The sequence below is a fragment of the Ursus maritimus genome, unplaced genomic scaffold, assembly GCF_017311325.1.
Source record: "Ursus maritimus isolate PB19 unplaced genomic scaffold, ASM1731132v1 scaffold_9, whole genome shotgun sequence".
In the NCBI taxonomy this organism is placed as follows: domain Eukaryota; kingdom Metazoa; phylum Chordata; class Mammalia; order Carnivora; family Ursidae; genus Ursus; species Ursus maritimus.
This window is the reverse complement of record NW_024427107.1, coordinates 80,216,400-80,235,323: the sequence shown is the minus strand read 5'-3', so window position 1 is coordinate 80,235,323 and position 18,924 is coordinate 80,216,400. Positions and strand designations below refer to the sequence as shown.

General features: G+C 62.1%; 1 protein-coding gene across 2 annotated transcripts in view; it reads right to left on the bottom strand.

Moving 5' to 3' along the window:
- MROH1 (maestro heat like repeat family member 1) overlaps positions 1-18,924 on the bottom strand; it is a 68,599-nt gene that overhangs the window by 3,202 nt on the left and 46,473 nt on the right. Inside the window, exons 23-35 of one of the 2 annotated variants that reach the window (XM_040625719.1) lie at positions 18,552-18,698; positions 18,444-18,470; positions 17,347-17,469; positions 17,057-17,136; positions 16,825-16,936; positions 16,645-16,740; positions 15,902-16,006; positions 13,318-13,453; positions 13,101-13,213; positions 11,907-12,059; positions 5,922-6,076; positions 3,203-3,368; positions 2,400-2,596 (exon numbers count right to left, since the gene is read on the bottom strand). In XM_040625719.1, the coding sequence (XP_040481653.1) occupies positions 2,400-2,596; positions 3,203-3,368; positions 5,922-6,076; positions 11,907-12,059; positions 13,101-13,213; positions 13,318-13,453; positions 15,902-16,006; positions 16,645-16,740; positions 16,825-16,936; positions 17,057-17,136; positions 17,347-17,469; positions 18,444-18,470; positions 18,552-18,698 (1,610 nt within the window). The remainder of the gene's footprint in view (positions 1-2,399; positions 2,597-3,202; positions 3,369-5,921; positions 6,077-11,906; positions 12,060-13,100; positions 13,214-13,317; positions 13,454-15,901; positions 16,007-16,644; positions 16,741-16,824; positions 16,937-17,056; positions 17,137-17,346; positions 17,470-18,443; positions 18,471-18,551; positions 18,699-18,924) is intronic. The other variant, XM_040625720.1, reaches the window with a different exon arrangement.

Here is an 18,924-nt window from a genome sequence, read left to right as displayed (position 1 = left end):
GGGAGAGCACTGTCCCAGGGCTGCCTGGCCTATGTCCTGCCAGCAGCACTCTCCGGGGGGGCCCCTCAGGCCTTCCCCGTGCTTCTCAAGCTGGGCACCACGAGGCGACTTTGGACCCTCTGGTCTCAGGCTGTTAAGACGCCTAGCCACCCCTCCGCCATGACGGGCAGGTGGGGGCTTGCTGCAGGCAGTGTCCCTGAGGCCCAACAGCACTTTTAGGGTAACAAGCTGCACGGTTTTTCACTTGCCTTGAAGACCTCCATTTAATTAAGAAACGAAGGAAAAGAACACGGGAAGTTATCAATAAAAGCGGAGCCAAAGGCAGGTCAGGGTCTGACTTGTGCGGGGCTGTTGGTTGAGTGGCAGGGGGAGCCGACGTAGGCGGCTGGTGGAGCAAGGTCTGCCAGGCACCCGAGAACTGGGCCCCCACTCCGTCTGTTCCGCACCTCGGAAGCCCCTGCTCACATGGGCACAGCCACACCCTCCCCGGGAGGCCGCAGAGCCCAGGGAAGGGATGGCAGGTGGGGCTCTGTGCAGGTGAGGACACCCCTGCCCCGAGGCCAGGATGGGGCATGTCCAGTCCCTCGACAGACTCAGCCACGGGCGGGACGGCAGGTGTGGCTGGTCCCTGCCGCCCTCACCCAGCCTTGCGGGCGCCTGCCTCCCCCGTCTCCCTTGCAGGAGGGGCCCAGCTGGGATTTAGCACCTGCCTCTTCCCCGATCAGGCAGAAGCATTCACGGCTGCCAGCAGGCAGTCAGCAGGGACGGGACGCCGTGGTCCTGGGTCTCGGGCGAGAGCACGCATCGGCCCGGCACCCGGCAGAGCCTCACGGCAAAGCCTGTAGCCCAAAGAACGCTCGCTGGGGCTGTGGGAACCACACACGGAGGGCCTTGGGACCACGGCACCTCTCCCCGGATGCCGACCTCTCCCTGGCAAGCGGCCACCTCACACGCGAGGCCCCGACCCCAGGGCAGTGCACATGATCTGACCCAGCAACGGCTGTGGCACTGGTGTCATGGGGGGGGGTTCCCGCCAGGCCCCCACTGGCGGTGGGTGCTCGACGTGTGACCCGCACGGCTCTTTTAGGGCCACTTCCGACTGGCTACATTTCTGAAGTGATGAGATGCAGGTTTGGCCGGGAAGTACGTTCACAGCTTAGAGAGAGGTGCCCTCCTGGCCTCCACCCTGCTGCCCAGAATCTTTATGGACGTGGCCTTTCCCGTGGTCTGACTTCCTAGACCTGTCCCTGGCCCTGCACACGACTCAGCTCCGGGGTGGCAGCCGGACACCCCCGGTGGGGCTTGGGGCCTGTGCGCCTACAGCTCCCAGGCCGTGGAGTGGAGTCGGCATGCCAGGCCCAGGCCTGGTCCGGTGGCGTCTGCCAGTCCATTCACATTTTCCGCTTGGTCTGCGCAGACCCAGGCGGCTCTGGCGAACGGCCTCTGCCAGAAGGCGCGAGCCGCTCCTGTGGTGGGGCAGCCCTGTGGTGGGGAGGGGGCAGCAGATGCTGCTCCTGTCCACCCCCCCCCCCGGGGGCCACTCTGACCCTGCGTGCCTGCAGTGGGTGGGGAGGCGGCCTAAGCTGTCACTGGGCTTCCTCTGTTGGCCCTGTGACCCCAGGCAGTCGTCTGGAGCCCTGAGGTGCCTCCGCGGCGGGCCCAGGAAGGAGCCCAGAGAGCAGGACAGGCAGGCCGAAGCTCTCTGTCTACCCCTCCCGGCGAGCAGCTCCACCCGCCTGCGGCAGCCCCAGCACCAGGCCCACTGGACAGAAACCACAAGGACCCCAAAGCCCAGCAGGAGCCACGAGGGAGGGTGGCGCACAGGCCAGTGGTGTGGGGCTGGTGCCGGGCCCCCGCACGGCTGCAGGTCTGACCGCAGGAAGCCGGCCCCGGGGAGAGGCAGCGAGCCCCCAGTGGAGTTTGGTAGGGGCGGGAACCCAGAGCTGAGGACTGAGGCGGCAGACACGCGTCGTAGGTGGGGCTCACCCCACGCCCCACCCGCGCTGCAAACACTCCCCAGGGCTCCGTCTTCAAAAGGAGGCAGGACTTTGGACCTACCTGAGTGTCCCACAAGCCCCTACAGGCCACCTGGAAGCCAGCCCCCCCCCCCCCACGGAGTGGCAGCTGCCTCCCCCCAGCCCCCATCCCAGACCTGCTGGAGGAGGTGAGAAGGGGAGCTGCGCCCCCAGCACTGACACTGTGACCTGGGCCATCATCACCGGGGGAAGTGCCAGCGCCCCAGGCACAAAGCAGCTCCTGAGCCAAGCCCCCAACGCCTGGCCCATCCTTCCTGCCCCGTCCCTCGCTGCCAGGATGCCAGGCAGCCTCGCACCCACACACCAGAGGCGCACACGTGCTCGTGCAACGGTGCTGGGGTCAGGAGGTGAGGACCCGGTTACCTGCATGGCTCGAGGCTCCTGGGGGCCAGAGCAGAGCCTGCACCCCTCTTCTCCTTGGCTTGCAGAGTCCGGGGCAGCAGGACGCCCACGGTGCAGCTGACGCGTAGCAGGAGGGCCGCGAACAGCTGTGGGTAGAGCTGGAGCACCGCGGGCCCGGACGCCAGCGCACTCATGACCTCGTACAGCGCACACGTGGCCTGGGGACAGGGGCCGCTTCAGACTCACCCCTCCCTCTGGGGCCTAACGAGGCCGGCCACGGTGAAGGCTAGGCCCTGCACCCCAAAACCGGACCAGCCCACAGCCCCCACTGGCATGCACCCCACGTGCCGTGGAGATCTCGGGCCTGTGGAGGGCTGAGAAGCCCCCTGGAGGGCTGGGTGCAGACAGGACAAGGGCTGCAGCCTCGCTCGGCCATCGGGCAGGAGGCAGGTACGGGGGCAGTGTGACCCCCGTGGGGACAGGCCTCCCACCATCTGTGCTTGGTTCCATGGCAGGAGGAGGAGGAAATTCTCACAGCTGCTTTACTGCTGAAAACGTTGCCAAGCCAGGCTTACTTTTTTTCCACGGGATGAAACGGAGTCGTTTCCCTTGGGGACCAACACCTGCGGGGCCTTTACGAGCCCAGGCTCCAAGCGGGGCTGGCTCCGGCACCCCCGTTAGCTGCCAGGCGCCTGATGGTGGCACCCAGGCCACCTGTGGGGTCCTCCCGCCAGCAGCAACACGGCCCCTCACCCAGGCTCCTCTCAACAAGCAGGCAGAAGGCTGAGCAGGGCCCCTCACGTCCGCCCCGGGGCCCCACTCACCGCCAGGGGCAGCACTGTGGCCACGCGGCCCGGAGAACTGCTCAGCAGGAAGGCCCGGGTCTCCTTGAATGGGACATCTCTGCTCACCTTCTCCAGGAGCAGCCCCAGGACCTGCGCGGTGAGGCCGGGCTCCACAGCCAGCGCCCGCCACAGGGTACAGGTGTGGCTGGAGTGGGGCAGAAGGCCAGTCACCTCCAGGCCACTGCCAGCACCGCGCCATGCCCCCGGATGCGCCCGCGAGCCTCCACTCCAGCCAGCTGGGAAACGGCACCCTGACCTCACGTCCCAACAAACCCACCCCTGCCCCTGGGGGTCTGGGAGCCGAGTGGCGAGCAGAACTGGCAACAGAGCAGGGAGAACTGTGGCGGCCTGAGGCCCCCTGGGAGCTGCCGGAAGCACACGGGTTTTTCTGGAGGAGGCGGCATCCTCCAGACCTCGGAAGCGTCTACACACGTCTCCTCCAGAGCAACGAGGAGCACACGGCCGGAGCGAACCGGAGGAACCAGACACCGTGAGCGCGAACGCGCCAAAACCACCGCGCTTCACGTGCTCACAGAGAAACGACACGCTTCAAACATCCAGTGGGAACTGGAAATTCTAAGAATCGAGAACAACTTGGAGAGAGCAGCCACAGCACTTCAGAAAGGAGACGGGGATCCGGAGCCGCCTCAGCGCAGCCTCGCACAACGAGGGGACGGCGACAGGAAGAAGTCCCCTTGAACTCAGCGCCAGAGCCGCAAGGGACGGAGAGGTGAAGCAGACGATGGATAGTCTCCGAGAGAAAAAGGCTGGGAAGTGCAGGACGGATGCCAGGCGCGCACGGACAGACTCCAGCCGGCCAAGTAAAGGACAACAGGCCCCGGCCCCCCGCCCGCGAGGCGCAGACGCCAGCCAGAGACAGCGCTGGGCTTCCTTCAGATCTTGCAGGAGTCTGGAGACAGCGACGTGTCACCCTCTGCACACGGAAGGTCCTGCCAAACTAGGATCCCCACGCGAGGCCACATTCAAGGAGAGCAGCCGGGCGAATGCAACTTCAGGTCACAACGCTGGAGCCCACGGACTCTCACCGAGGGAGCGCCGGAGGGTCTACTGCAGGGGAGGGAAAGCGACACAGGCCAAGATACCGCCACGAGGAGCACGGTGTGGTGGCCAACGTGGAGAGAGGCGCGCAGCCAGCAGGTGAGGACGTGCGGCGTGGATGGGGACACGGGGGAGGGACGGGGCTTGGCTGATGGGGAGCCCCGTGCACCTGCATCCAGGGCAGCGAGCAGCGCGCTCCTGACCGCCGGCACGTGGCCTCCGCGGACCCGTCGCTCTCCCCTCACTGAGCAAACGCAGCGACGGATGCCGGTGCGGAAGTGAACGGACGTGCCGTGTTCCAGTAACTTTCCTTACGGATAGATTCTAATTTCATAGGATTCTCGCAAGTCATCATGAGCTCAGTTTGGACAAAAACAGGTGGCCGGCTGGATCTGGCCCGCGGCTGCACCGCACAGACCCCTGGGCTGGGACAGTCCCACTCCCGTGCATAAATGAGGGGTGTGCAGCGTACCACAGCACGTGCACCCCAGAGACAAAGGCTTCGTCACGGAAGCCGGAGGAGATGCCGGGTGATTCTCTCTACACCGATCCTATTCTCTGAGTTCAAGATGGAGCGAGGCACACGTCTGGTGACAGCCGTCAGATGGCGGGGCACTTCAGGGAGTTTCGAGCAAGGGGCACACAGGCATCTACTGGGGGGCGGACACCTTCCCTGCCCCTATCCGGGCCACGGATGGTGCCGGCGACACCTCCGTGAAAGGAGAAGCGGGGGGATGAGCGAAGAGCAAAGCAGTGGGTGCACATGCGAGTGGCGCTGACGGGCCGCGGGGCCACGACCAGGCCCTTCTGTGTCCATGGCGAGGGGTGGAGGGAGCCCCACGTGCAAAGGCCCAGGCCGCCAGAAGGGAGGTGCTGGTGAGCCAGGCTCTACACACACGGGGTCACTCTCAGGGCAGCCACTAGAAGAACAGGAACAGGGGTATGACTTCCGAACTAATTCAGGGGAAAACAAATTCATAAAAAAGGGCCCTGTCAAGCGAAAAAGAGACAAGAAAGATCAAGAAAGAAGAAGGAAGACAGACAAGTCCCAAACGGGGGGGCTGGACTCCCGCCACCACAGTGGGGAAACGCGGCCATTTACGCTGGACAAAGGCTGACGGGGACAGGACGGAAGAGGAGACACCCTAACGCTGGAGGCGCCCGAGGAAGAGAGGCCTCCCGGCCAGGTGCACACCCAGCAGCACGCCTCCAAGGGCCTCAGCGAAGACACAGCTGACGCGAGTCAGGGAGAGGCGAGTGCGCCGTGCAGACAGACGGCACCAGCCGGCCGCATGGGGCAGGGTCCGCGCAGACCACCACGTGGGGCGGGGGGGTGCCCAGCACAGGAGGGCAGAGACCTCTCCCAACAGAGAAGGCAGGATGAGGGCACAGGCCTCGAGCAGAGAGAGACCCTCTCCTTCGAGGGTCCCTGGCAGAAACTCAAGAGCTGGGAGTGCGAGCAGGGGACCCTTCCCCAGCGGGGGAGGGAGTCTGCTCACACGCGATGGCGCGCGCCCCGCAGAGGGCAAGCTGGGGCGCGGAATGCAGGAGGGGCTAGCGACAGGCGGGGCCCTCAAGTCCCGTGTCTGGGCTGATCCTTGGCTTGGAGCCCCCGCAGCAGGCTGGCAGGTGCACGTACCTGTCAAAGGGCAGGGGGCTGCCCAGGAGGCTGGACACCACGGCAGCGCAGTGCTGGGAGGCCAGGAGGTACACGCTGTGCTGAGCGGCCTGCAGGACGTACTCCTCCCGAGTCTCCTGCAGCTTCGTGCGGAGCACGCTCACGATCTCAGGCACCTGTGGGCGATGGGCCACGGAGGTCAGGCCCCAGGCACACAGCCGCACCAAGAGCCATTCCAGCGCCATCAGAGCACAGCGGCCCGGGCAGAGCGGCTGGCTGTGAGCCCCACTCGCTGGGGTCATGGGGAGGGACATCCCACAGGATCAGCGCAGGCCACCAGACCAAAGGAGAAGGTGAGAGCCTGGCACCCTTGGGCGGAGACACTGTGGTCCTGGAACGAGGAGCTAGATCTCACGTGGGAAGCGACAAGCACCCAAGAGGCCCGCCAGGGGTGGAGGCGGCGTGATGTGCACACCGGGCAGCGGGCTGTGGGGCACGCAGGGCATGGGAGGAGAAGGCCAACTGCAGGGCCCTCCTACCCCTGGGCAGGGAAACCCAGCCTCTGGGCCCTGAACAGCACTCACGGCCGCCCTTGCCAGGCGAGGGGGTGAGCAGTGCGCCGGGCAGGGAGGACCAGGGAGCGGACACGGCTGGGCAGGGCTGGCAGGCTGCTGTTGTCCCAGAAGCCAGAGGGGCCGTCGGGTGCGGGCAGCCGGTGCCCCAGCCCCACAGCAAGTCTGGGGCCTCCAGCTGGCCCAGCATTCTGCGCATGGCCTTGTCACTGTGGGTCCCCAGGCCCCCGGGGAGGGAGTGCCGGCCCCCAGCACAGTGATCTGCTACTGTGGGGGCTGCACAACTGGCAGACACCGGTCTAAGAGGACCGCAGACAGGACAGCTGTAGGCACACAGTCCCCTGGACAGGGGCAGCCAGCGGACCATGTGCACGCCCGCCTCCTGGGCACCTGGGCCGCAGGAGTAGCAAGAAGGGCCTGGTCACGGCTGACGGTGGAATGTTCTGGACCAGGCTCACACCTGCTTGCAACGGCATGTGGGGCACAAGGCTAGGCAGGGGTGTGGGAGGCCATGTGCCCAGGGTGGGGTGGGCCAGAGGTCCCCACCTGGGCTGCAGGGGGAGGTGCTGTCACTGCCACTTCTCAAAGGACTTGTGACCACGACGGCACTCTTCCTTTACAACTTTGGGTACAGAAAGTGGGTTAGCCAGTTCTGAAACAGCACGCTTGCACCAGGGTCACCCTCCTGCATACCTGGCCCTCTCTGGGGGCCCTTTCCACACCCCACCAGCCAGGGCCCTGCCCTGCCCCCCACCCTGGCCCCCGCCCCAGGCCCCACCACAGGTCTGCGGAAGCTGCCTGTGGCCACAGGAAACCGCGTCCCCTACACGGGGGCCAAGGGGAGTTCCGGCAGTGAGGACGTGTTGAGCCAGGAGCGGTGTTTTCCACACCAGCTGGGCTGGGGGTCCTGTTACTGCCGGCACAGTGACATCCACAGGACCCCCGTCTGAGCTCGCTGCTGAACACGCTCCCTTGGCCTGGACACACGCGTGCCCGGCTGCAACCACGGCTGTGGGTTGACCTTCACATGCCCCCCGCGTTCATGCTGGTGAGTCTGTTGGCCTCGGGCCAGTTCTCCAGCACAAGGGAGCGAGCTGCTTCTCCTCCTTCGCTCGCTGTGGTACTGGCTCTCCTTCCCAACTTGTCTTGTCGGAGGTATTTCTTTTGAATTGTCTCAGTGGTATCGTCTCTGCTTATTTCCTCTGGTGTTTTCCTTGCTTTTGCATATCTTGTTCAGCAGCTAGAACGTGGTGTGCGTGACGGCAGGTCCTGGGGCCGGACGCTCTCGGCCCGGGGCTGACATCGGTGAGCCAGGCCTGTCCTGTCCCAGGACGGGGCGTCTGCATTCCGACGGCCCACCACGTGGGGCTTGGCCTGCATGCCGTACACCTTCCGGGCTGTTCCTGGCCTTTTACCTTTTACCAGCCCTGCGCCTGTGCCCCTCGTCCCCCCGCAGCTCCACCCCTTCCCAGGCTGTCCTGCCCCGTGGTTTCTTCACGGCGGCTTGCAGCCCAGCGGCCTCTAGGGAGTTCACAGGGTCGTGCAGCCATCGGCACCGTCCATCTGAGAACATTTCCATCACCCCCAAAGAAACCTGCTCTCTGTAGCTGTACTGCCTCGATACCCCCACCTGCAACCCCCTCCCCGCCCCTGGCCGCACTAACCCACCGTCCGTCCCTGTGCACTCGCCTGCTCTGGACGCCAGAGGAATGGACTCACACACCACTTGGCTTTGGTGACTTGTTCCTTTCACTCTGTACCACGTTTTCAAGGTTCATCCACACGTGGTGTGTTTCAGGGCTTCATTCCTCTTGGTTGCCGAACGGTAGTTCGTCGTATGGGTAGGACACATTTTATTTATCTGTTTATCAATAGACGTTTGGGTTGTGTCCATTATTTGGCCATTATGGGTAATGCTGCTGTGAGCGTCCACGTCCGAGTCTTCGTGTGGACGTCCGTTTCCACTCCTCTTAGGCACGGGCCCAGGAGGGGAGCTGCTGGGCCACGGGTGACTCCGCCACAGGGCTGGCTCAGCACGAGCCCCATGGTTTACGTCTAGTCTGTCCTGTTCCCTTGGCTCCCCCGGCACATTCTCTGTGACCCACAGAAGGCCCTTCTCTGACTTCCAACAGCACTGAGGTTTGGAGCCTGCAGCTGGTGTCCTGTCTTGCCCTCTGTACTCAATTTTACAACATGCCCTGGTTTACGAACCCCGCATGTGGGAGTCGGGGGGCTCGGTCCAGTCACACGTCTCCTAATTTGATGTCAGAGAAGCCAGCGCTCTAACTGTTCTGGTGTCTCTAGGAGGTCCTCCTGCAAGGTCTGTCAGCGCAGGAAAGGAAATGGTGGCCTGCATGGCATCTGTGGGTACGAGATGCCGGTGTGCCGTGTCCCCCGTGAGCCTACAGTGGCGCACCACAGACAAAGTATGAGCCCAGGAGTTAGGAACACCACTCCCCTGGTGCGGCGTGGGGAATGCCATGTCTGTGGCCCTGAGCTGGAAAGGATATTGTGCAAAAACCAGCACCCGGAGCACCGGCCCGCCAGCTCGAGGTGCTGAGCCTGTGGAGAGGAGCCCGGATCTGCCACGAATGGGTGGGACCCAAAGCTATAAAACTCCTAGGAAAAAACAGGGAAAAGCTTCATGACACTGGCTTTGGCAATGATTTCTTGGCTATAACACCAAAAGAACAGGCAACAAAAGCAAAAACATCGGGGCACCGAGGCGACTCAGTTGGTAAAGCGTCTGCCTTCAGTTCAGGTCATGACCCCAGGGTCCTGGCATCGAGTCCTGCATGGGGCTCCCTGCTCGGCGGGGAGTCTGCTTCTCCCTCTCCCTCTCCCCCTGCTTGTGCTCTGTCAAACAAGTAAATAAAAATTAAAAAAAAAAAAAAAAAGGAATACATCAAACTTAAAAACTTTCGCGCATGAGGGGTGCCCGACCGGCTCAGCTGGTAGAGCAGTTCCTGGTGTATCATGATCGATCCCCACACCGGGTGCAGAGCTTTCTTAAAAAACAAGCAAAAAAACTTTTATGTATCAAAGGACATAATCAATAGAGTGAAGAGGCAACCTACAGAATGGGAAAAAAATTCATAAATCATTCACCTGATACTGTGTTAATATCCAGAATACATAAAGAACTCTACGACCCAAAAACAACAACAAAAATCAAACAACAGGATTTTAAAATGGGCAAAGGACAGGAACAGATGTATCTCCAAAGAAAACGTACGAACGGCCAACAAGCACATCAAAAGACGTGCACTGTCACTCATCGTGAGGGAACTGAAGCCACCACCGTGAGTGCCGGCTCACGCCCAGCAGGACAGCTCTTACCAAACAACCCCAAAGACAGGTCACGAGAGCTGGTGGCGATGCGGAGAAACGCGCCCGTGTGCACTCTGGGTGGGAGTGCAAAACAGCATGGCAGTTCCTCAAAAAACTGCAAACAGAGCTAGCGCGCAATGTAGTAATCCCACTGTTGGGTATTCACGGGGAGAACGGGAAGCGAGGTCATAAAGAGAGACCGCACACCCGCGTTCACAGCACTACTCGCACCAGCAGCAGCTCGAGTGTCCCGTACAGATGAGCCGGTAAACGGACGTGGCCTCCATATGCACACACCAGGAACACCGGCGGCCTCTGCCTCCAGTGTGGTCCACGCCCTTCACTCACACGGAGCCACTAGGGCACCTTCCTACCACTCAAATCCTGGGGAGCCCCACTGAACGCAAAATAAAATCCAAACCTTCACCCAGCAAACCCTATCGTGGCTGTGTCATCTTCCCCACTCCTGCCATGCCTCTCCTCCCACGTCCAGACTCTGCCGACACCTCCACACCCACCACAGCCCTTTGCCGAGTGCCAGACAAGGTGTCACCACACAGCTCCCTTGTGACATGGCCCTGCCCCGTGCTCTTCTATCTTCTCCATCAGCAAATTCCTGTTCATCCCTGAGAAGGTGTTTGTGTGTCCACCTCCAACAGAGAACTTGGGTCCAGAATATACAAAGTACTTCCACAACCAAGAAGAAAAGTACAGACGACCCAGAAGAAATATGGGTAGGACACTGGTGTCTTCACAAAGGAGGACACCTGAGTAGCCAGTCAATACATACAAATATGTTCAACTTCTTCAGCTACCAGAGAAATGCAAACTGAACTCTTCCATGCAGCCTTACGCACCCAGCAGAAACGCTGGGGCACACCAGAGCCCTCCTTGCTGCTGGCAGGAGGTGAGCTGTCCCCTGCCTGGAAGGCCACCTGGGACAGCTACACGTAGGCCTCTCCTGCAGACCCCAGTCCTTCCACAGGTGTGTCCCCAAGAGATATGCACCCTCATGTCCAAAGGACCTGGACTCTGACAGCTCCCATCAAGACAGCCCACCCTGGGAACTGAGGCCAGCGGATGAGTGAACCACAGCACACGCAGAAACGAGTGAAGTGTGACTGAACAAGGCAACAACACGCATGACCTCACATGTTAACACTGGGAGGCACAAGGGCACGGGTGGTGTGATTTCATCTCTAGAAGGCCGTGCTCTGTGCTGCCTGGAGGTGGCGACACCCTCTGGGGTGTCAGCCTGGGGACCAGGGGCTCAGGAACTCACAGGATGCTCTGCTCCTGCACGTCTGGGGGACTCCCAGGGCCGTGTACTTTGGACAAGTTCGTGTCTCCACTCGTCTGCTTTCCAGGCAAACAGGTCTGCCTCTCAAGGATTCACAGGGCAGGCAGTCCAGCAGCCCCCCGGACCCTTGGAGCCTGCCGCAGACCTACAAGGACCCGTCGGTCCACACGGTGGACACAGAGCTGCTGCCGATGCACATTTGGGAACTGCGTAGACAGCCACCTGAACTCCCACCAAGAGGACGCAGAGGTGACAGGGAGAGCGTGCGGGTGGAAGCGAGCAGATGGCACCTGAGCGTCCTGGGCACAGCCCCTCTGGGCCAGCCGGCTGCGGGACTCTCCGGGTACTGGAGCAGAATGCCCAGCCAGTGCCCACTCGCCAAAGGGCTCCCTATACCTGACCCCTGCATCTTCCCTTTCCTTCCCCCTTCCTCTCAATTTCTCAGCAGTTACTTGTGCCAAATTCTAACCTGTCCTCAATCAGAAGAGAAACACTTGTCCTCATCAGGTCTGCAGGGCAAGGGGACAGAGCAGTGCGCCAGAGCAGAGAACGGGGCCAGACGCAGGAGCCCCAACGTATGCAGCCCCGCCCCTGACCCCACCCACAGGCCCGCCCCACAGCCATTGGTCCCGCCCCCACCGTGGCCCCACCCACAGGCCCCGCCCCCACCATGGCCCCACTCACAGGCCCGCCCCCACGGCCACGGGTCCCGCCCCCACCATGGCCCCACTCACAGGCCCCGCCCCCACGGCCACGGGTCCCGCCCCCACCATGGCCCCACCCCGCAGGCCCCGGCGCCCTCACCTTCTCCAGGAGCACGTTGCCTCGCTCCTTCAGCAGGCAGTTGATCATGACGGTCGCTGCTCGAGAACAGTTTTTGTCGGGGTCTCCCAGCCCCTCAAACATGGTCAGCAAGAGGCTGATGAGCTGCTCTGGCGGGAGGCGCTTCGCAATGATCTAAGAGGATGGTTTTGTCAGAACTGAGGGTGGGGACCAGCGCGCTTCCAGACACAGACCAACATCCCGGGGTCTGGGGCTACCCGGAGGGGCTGACCCCTCTTCGGCCTGCTCACGCCCCTCCTCCAGCCTTCCCTGCCCTGTCCCCGGCGCCAGGGTGGGCTGCTGGCTCTCACAGGAGCCTCGTCCACACTGAAGCCTGGCCAGGCCCCGGACACAGCCCCCACGGCCTGCCTGACCCCGGCCCCTGGAAGGCGGTCACTGTGCTGCTGGGGGCCGGTCACAGCAGGCTGCTGGAGGCCCCTCCTGCCCGGTGAGGGTGGGGGGAGGCTGGAGGGGTCTCGGTGGGTGCAGCCGCTCTGGAGCTCCCCAGGCTAGAGTCAAGGGCAGAGGGCAGCACACCCCGCCCAACAGTCCCCTCCTCGTCCGATCCGCACAGCAGAGCCTCAGGTGCGTGTGGAGAAGCAGCACTCGGGCTGGAGGAGATCACAAAACCACACACACCGGAGCCACGCCAGAAAGGTGGCTGGACACCTGCCACGTCTCACCCCAGCCACACACACCTTTGCCACTCCACCTGGACTCGCCCAGGGCTGGGTCTTTGCCTCCCGCTGTCTGAGTAACCACCCCCCTTCTTCCTTCCGTAGAACAGACAGCCTCCGGATCCCCGAGGGCCATTTCCAGACACCAAAAGGAAGACGAGCCCTGCCCTGACACGGGGGTTTACAGGGGAGGCTGGGGCAGCTTCCTCAGCTCCCTGGAGTCCCACTGAGCTCCTGACCACACCCCTGCTGCTGGGCCTCAGAGGGTAGACCCCAGGGAGAGGGAAGCAGTGCTGGCCAGAGGCAGTGCCAGACAGCTCATTCTCTGAATGACACCTGCCTCTGTGCCCAGTCTGTGCCGTGCCCACTAGCTCCGTGGTGCCCCCCACCAGCGCCCTGCAGAGCCCATGACGTGCAAGGTACTGGCTGCTCTGAGAGCTCCTCTCTGCCCCAGACAGTGCTGGCCCCTCCTGTCCTTTGTGGCTGCTCCCATATGTACCTGGGCTATGCTGTGGCAGGTGTGGAAGAGGATGGCAGGGTCGGGGTGCACGAGGCCTTCTTTGAGGGTGAGGAGCCGCTCAACCGCATCATCCCGGTAGTCACGGGAGAAGCCTTCGGAGGCAGGATGGAGAGTGGCGCTGGGCAGGCACTTCCCCAGCCCCCAAGGCCCAGACTGCCCCTCCTCCCTCCAGCAGCTTTGCCCAGCCAGGGCTCACCCTCATAGCCCAGCTGCAGGTACAGCAGGGCGTGGACGCAGCTCACAGCCTCCTGGCGGGTGGCAGGCCACAGGTCCGCACACCGAGGGGAGAAGAGGCCTATGAGGAGGCCGAGGTTGTGGAAGGGTACCAGGGCCTGGAGAGGCAGATGGGGAGGGTCCTGCAGAGACACTTGGGGGGACAGCCAGAGAGGGGCACTGGGACCCTGAGGATGCCAGAGGTGGGCAAGTGCCACCTAGCCCACTTGGACCCAGGTGTGGGCAGGAATGAACTTACCAAGGGACAGGACAGTCCCTTGGTAAGCTCCTCCCCACCCTATCCCTGGAGGAGGATGGCGGGGTAAGTAGGTGTGTGCAGACAGACGAATGATCAATAAATAAAGAGGGAGTCCCCATAAGACAGCAGAGGGGGGCAGGGCTCTGCTGATCCTGGCTGATAGGTGTGGGAAGTTCTCTCCTCTAGAAAGTAGGTCCCGTTGTCAGGTGAGAGGCTGCAAGAGATCTCCTTTCATCCTAGCTGGGTCCCGGTCCCATCTTTCAGAGCCTCGACTTATTCCTCATATACAGAGCCTTGCCCACTCTGCTCTCAGCAAATGGCCTTGCCTGCCCTGGGCCTTGTGGCATCACTGACACACCCCTCAGTCTCCTGCCTCCACCTGCCCCCATGGTCTCCCCCACCCAGTCCCTGCCCAGGCACAGGCTCCTTTAAGAAAGTGCAGGGCTTTGCCATTCCTCCGAGGGCTTGTCTGAGAGCCCCTTATCCCAGCCACCAGCTGAAGTGAGTATCCAGTCGAGGGAGACTGGGGTGCTGGGCAGAGCACCTCGGGGGACCAGCTGCTGTTCCTCCCAGCGAGGGCACACACCTGTCACCTCACGCACAAGGGTGAACTCTAGTTGGACTGGGATTATGTGAGAAGCAGGCCATGAAAGAATTTGAGTGGGAAAAGCCCACCTAGGCACCCATGGAAGGCAAAAACCAGCAAGAGACACACAGCAGACCTGGCCAGGTAAAGAATGAAAGCCTGGGTGTGTTAACAAACACACGAGAAACAACCGCGAGAAACACCAGCGCTACCAGGACACGATCCAAAGTAACTGCCAGTGAAGCCCTAAAGACCAGGAGCTGCCGTCAGCGTGCACCCCGCTCTGGGAGCCCTAGGACAGGAGGGGCTCCGAGGCACAGGTACTGGGGGGAAAGGGCAGAATTATCAGCATCTGTAAACGACACGACCGAATTAACTAAAACTCATTAGAAATTAACAAAAGAATCTTAGAAACGATCTCATCTCTAAGTATGTGCAAGTCCATACTTGTTGTCCACCCCGACAGTAAGCAATTAGTAAACACGACCGCAAAAAAAGCTACACTGGCAAGAGCAACAGAACCTCTAAAGCCAGCATGCGTGGCTGTGTGCAGACGTGGGCCCAGCTTCTGAGGGAGCTGCGTGGAAAGACCCATTGTTAAAAGATGCTCTTAGGGCGCGTCCATGGTTCAGTTGGTCAAGTGTCTGCCTTCAGCTCAGGTCATGGTCCCGGGGTCATGGGACTGAGCCCCGCATCGGGCTCCGTGCTCAGCGGGGAGTCTGCCTCTGTCTGCCGCTTACCCTCCTCGTGTTCTCACTTGCTCTGCCCTCTCTCTTTCAAATAAATTAATTAAAAATCTTAAATAAAAGAGGCTATTGCCCAACAAATTAATCCATCGATTCCATGCAATCCCTACCAAAATCCAAAATCACAAGAGGAATATTTTAGGACTGTGTCAAATTTATCCTAAAATCACGTAGACTGATGACCTTATAAGAACACCCGTTGAACTCCGAAAGCACGGGGCGCATGGGTGGCTCAGTCGTTAAACGTCTGCCTTCAGCTCAGGTCATGATCCCCGCATTCTAGGATCGATCCCCGCATTCTAGGATCGAGCCCCGCATCTGGCCCCCTGCTCGGCAGGAAGCCTGCTTCTTCCTCTCCCACTCCCCCTGCTTGTGTTCCCTCTCTCACTGCCTCTCTGTCAAATAAATAAATAAAATCTTAAAAAAAAAAAAAAAAAAAACCTCTGAAAGCAAGCGCTCCTTCACTTCAGTAAATATTAAAACACATAATAAACGTGCACTTGTCGGAACAAGCCCCCCTGTCCACCCACTCCAGCCATTCTGCAATATTTGCCTTTTCCACCACATTCCATGTGATCGGGTTCCCCTGCCTTTGCCCAAAGTGCTGCTCCTGCCTCAAGGGCCCTCACCCTCTTTTACCCCCAGTCCCCATCACCCTCCCCCTCGTGTAGGGGACACACCACACATCATCCCAGCGAACGCACGGGCTCTCGAGGACAAGGATGCCCATCAGACTTGACTGAGTGGCCAGCCCTCAGGACGGTTCCTGGCCCCGAGGGGTCTTCTGTCCACGGCTCCAGAAAGGGACGGTGGGACTTGTGGGATGAGCCCAGGGCAACCGCCAGGGGAGGGCCAGCCAGGAAGCTGGTAGGGTGCTCTGGGACATGGGCGCCACACCCAGCAGTCCCCAAGCCAAGGGACCCAGGAACAGGGCCGGGGCAGGGGAGCGGCTGTAGGGCCACCGCTGGGCACTCACGCTGACATGCAGGTGCTCCAGGAAGTACTGCAGCAGGCAGGCACTCAGGCCAAGTGCCCGCACCCTCTCGTGGCCCCGCGGGGACTTGATCCACGGGCTCAGGTGCTGGGGAAGAGGGGCCTCACATAAGTGCCAGCTCAGGGGTTAGCCTGGGAAGCAGGAGCCTATGCACCGTGGGCAGGTCAGCATCCCCACCAGGCCAGCCTCCCGGCTGCGAGGGCCAGTGGGTCAGGTCAGAGCTGGTCACCCGCTATAGCTCCTGCTCTGTCCCTGTCCACAGACATGGCTGCCCTAGGTGGACCCAGAGTGAGCCAGGCCTAGAGAGGGACAGGCTGTTCTTAGAAGCAGGTCAGTCCCACCCCTGCAACCGCTGGGAAGGGCAGCGAGGGACTCAGCTTGGCTACTGCCTGCCCCCTCTGCTGTCCGGATAGCCCTAGATGGTCAGGAACTCACACCTGGGGTGCCTGCAGGCTCTCTCCATCCCAGTGCCATGCAATGGAGGAGAGGTGAGTACAGGCTCCCATCTGGGCTCAGCCCATCTGCACACCTGCCCAGGAAGGAGGGGGCGCTGCCCCCCAACTCACAAACACCCCCCCCCCAGCACACACTTGCAGAGAGCACCAAAATCCCCAGTGCCCCCGTGGCAGGGAGAGCCAGGAGAAGTAGGCAAGGGACCAGCTGCTGGGCGAGGTGCCCCCCACCCCGTGCCCCCACCCCCAGGGCAGTGCACACCCACTACACACCTCCACCATGATCTGCAGGCCCTGGGGGGTCATGTTCCGCCGAAGGAGGCTCGTCAGCAAATCCTCAAGAGCGTGCATGGTGTCCAGGTAAAGGGACTAGGAAGAGACGGGTCGCCAGCCACACGCGTGAGCCCGCCACCCCAGCGGCTGCCCGCTGTCCCCCACGGACATGTGCATTACCTCCTGGTGGTCGTCCTGCCCCTCAGGCTCAGGCAGCACAGACATGACACTGTGCAGACAGCTGTGGACGGTGTCCGCCTGCACCTGCTTGTCCAGTGCCGGCTCCAGGGAGCTGAGCCCGGAGTTAAGGGCCCGGAGCCTCTCCAGCCCCATGCCACACCCCTTGCCCAGACAGCACGTGTGCGGACAGCCCCCCCAGAGGCTCCCCCTCATCCCCAGAAAAAAAGGATACACCAGGTAAGTGCAGGCAAGCATGGCCTTCTTCCGAATGGGTGTTCTCAGGGAGTCCTGAGGTTCTGCCTTGATGAACTCCTGGGGGGCCAGCCCCGTGACTCAGCCCTGGGCCAAAGCCCCTGCTTTCCCCTGGTCAGCCATCTGCCTGGCACTGGCTTCGGCCAGCTCTGTCCCTCAACCCAAGTGGGTGCTGGGGTCGCCCCAGCCCTCCCCAGGCCCACCTTCCCTGTCTGCGGCATCACCCTCGAAGCCAGCCTAGGACCCAGGCAGGCCCCAGCCAGCACTCACCATCATCTGTGCCACCAGCTCTGCTTTCCGGGAGAAGTGGAAGGAGCCGGCCTGTGCGCTGCTGCAGATGGCCTGGCTGGCCATGCACACACTCTGGACAAGACACAGCTTCAGAGCCGGGTCCTGGAAGGACACTGGGCTGCGGGAGGCTGCCAATGCCTGCCCCACAGCACGGCTCCACCCTGATGTGCTGGGCCCTGCCTCTCTGCCCTTGGGGCTGAACCCAGAACGGGTGGCCGCCCACACCAACAGAGGCTGGACCACATGCCCTCCCCTCAGACCACAGCCACACATGCTCCTCCCTAAGGGACTCTCAGGGGGCCAAGACAGACTGGGAGGTCTGGGACGGAGCCCCTGCGGCCCCAGCTCTCTGCCTGGCCAGGGCAGACAGCATGCTGAGTCCCCTGCACCCTGCACAGTGGCTGGAGGGTCTGCCAAGGTGGGAGGAGAAGGGACTACATGTAAGAAGAGCCCCAGCAGAGTGGGGCTGACCCCTGCCTGTCCCACCAACTTGGCCTCCGGGGGTAGTCGGGAAATGGGGTGCAGGGTGCTGTCTTGGGGACAAGAAGGGCCAGAAAAAGAGACAGGAGTCAAAAATATCCTCCCCCCAGCCAACCCCAGGGGACCCGAGGGGGTCCGCTCTTTCAAGGAAAAGCCCGACTGCTCCTATGGACATACCGCCAGGTTAGCGATCCCAGAGAGGAGGCACGTTAGTGAGGCCAGAGGGCCTGACCGGCGCTACTGGCTTTAGAACTCACCGAGAGGTGAGCCCCGTGAGCATCAGGGAGCAGAGCCCCAGCCTGCAGGCCTGCCACCCAGCCGCTCAGGAGTCCTTCCGCCATCCTTCTGTCCACCCGCTATCCAGGCCCCGGCCAGAGCACCAGCTCCTGGGCCCCCATCCTGGCCGCGAGAGGAGCGGCTGCTCCAAGGTGAGTGGGGACGGGCCCTGGTGCGATGCCCCGGAAAGCTATCCCCGAGGACCGGGAGCAGGGAGGCCCAGCGAGCGTCCCCTGGCTGCTGCCCCTGCAGCTCACGGCCAGCCCAGCCCAGAGGAGAGAGAAAAGGCATAGTCCACACTTAACTCCCACACACTGTACCTTGGTCTCTACCTTTATTCCCAGAACCTGAACAACAAAAGTGAAAGGAATTAGCGTGTGCGACTCTGGCAGCAGGGCCCCCCACAGGCAGTGTGCCCAGGCGCCCACCTTGGTGCTGAAGTACTGGAATATATTCCGGAGGATGTCCGACTCCACCTTGGCCAGCACCAGCTCCCGGGGGGCCTGGGCCGCCACGTGGCCGTAACACAGGATCAGGGTGCACTTCAGCTTTTCGACCTCGTTCTCACTTCGGTCCTGAGAGGCCAGAGGGGTTGGCAAGGCCTCAGTCAGAGATCACTCCATGCCCCCCAACAGGAAGCCTTGCGCTCAGACTCCCCAAGTCCCTCTGGAAGAAGGGCAGAGCCGGTCAGCAATGTCAGAGGCATCACTGAAGTGGTGGATGGCGACACCTGACCCCAGAGAGAGTCCCTCCAGCAGGAACAGCAGGACAGGCCAGGCAGGCCAGGCTCGGGCCCGCTGG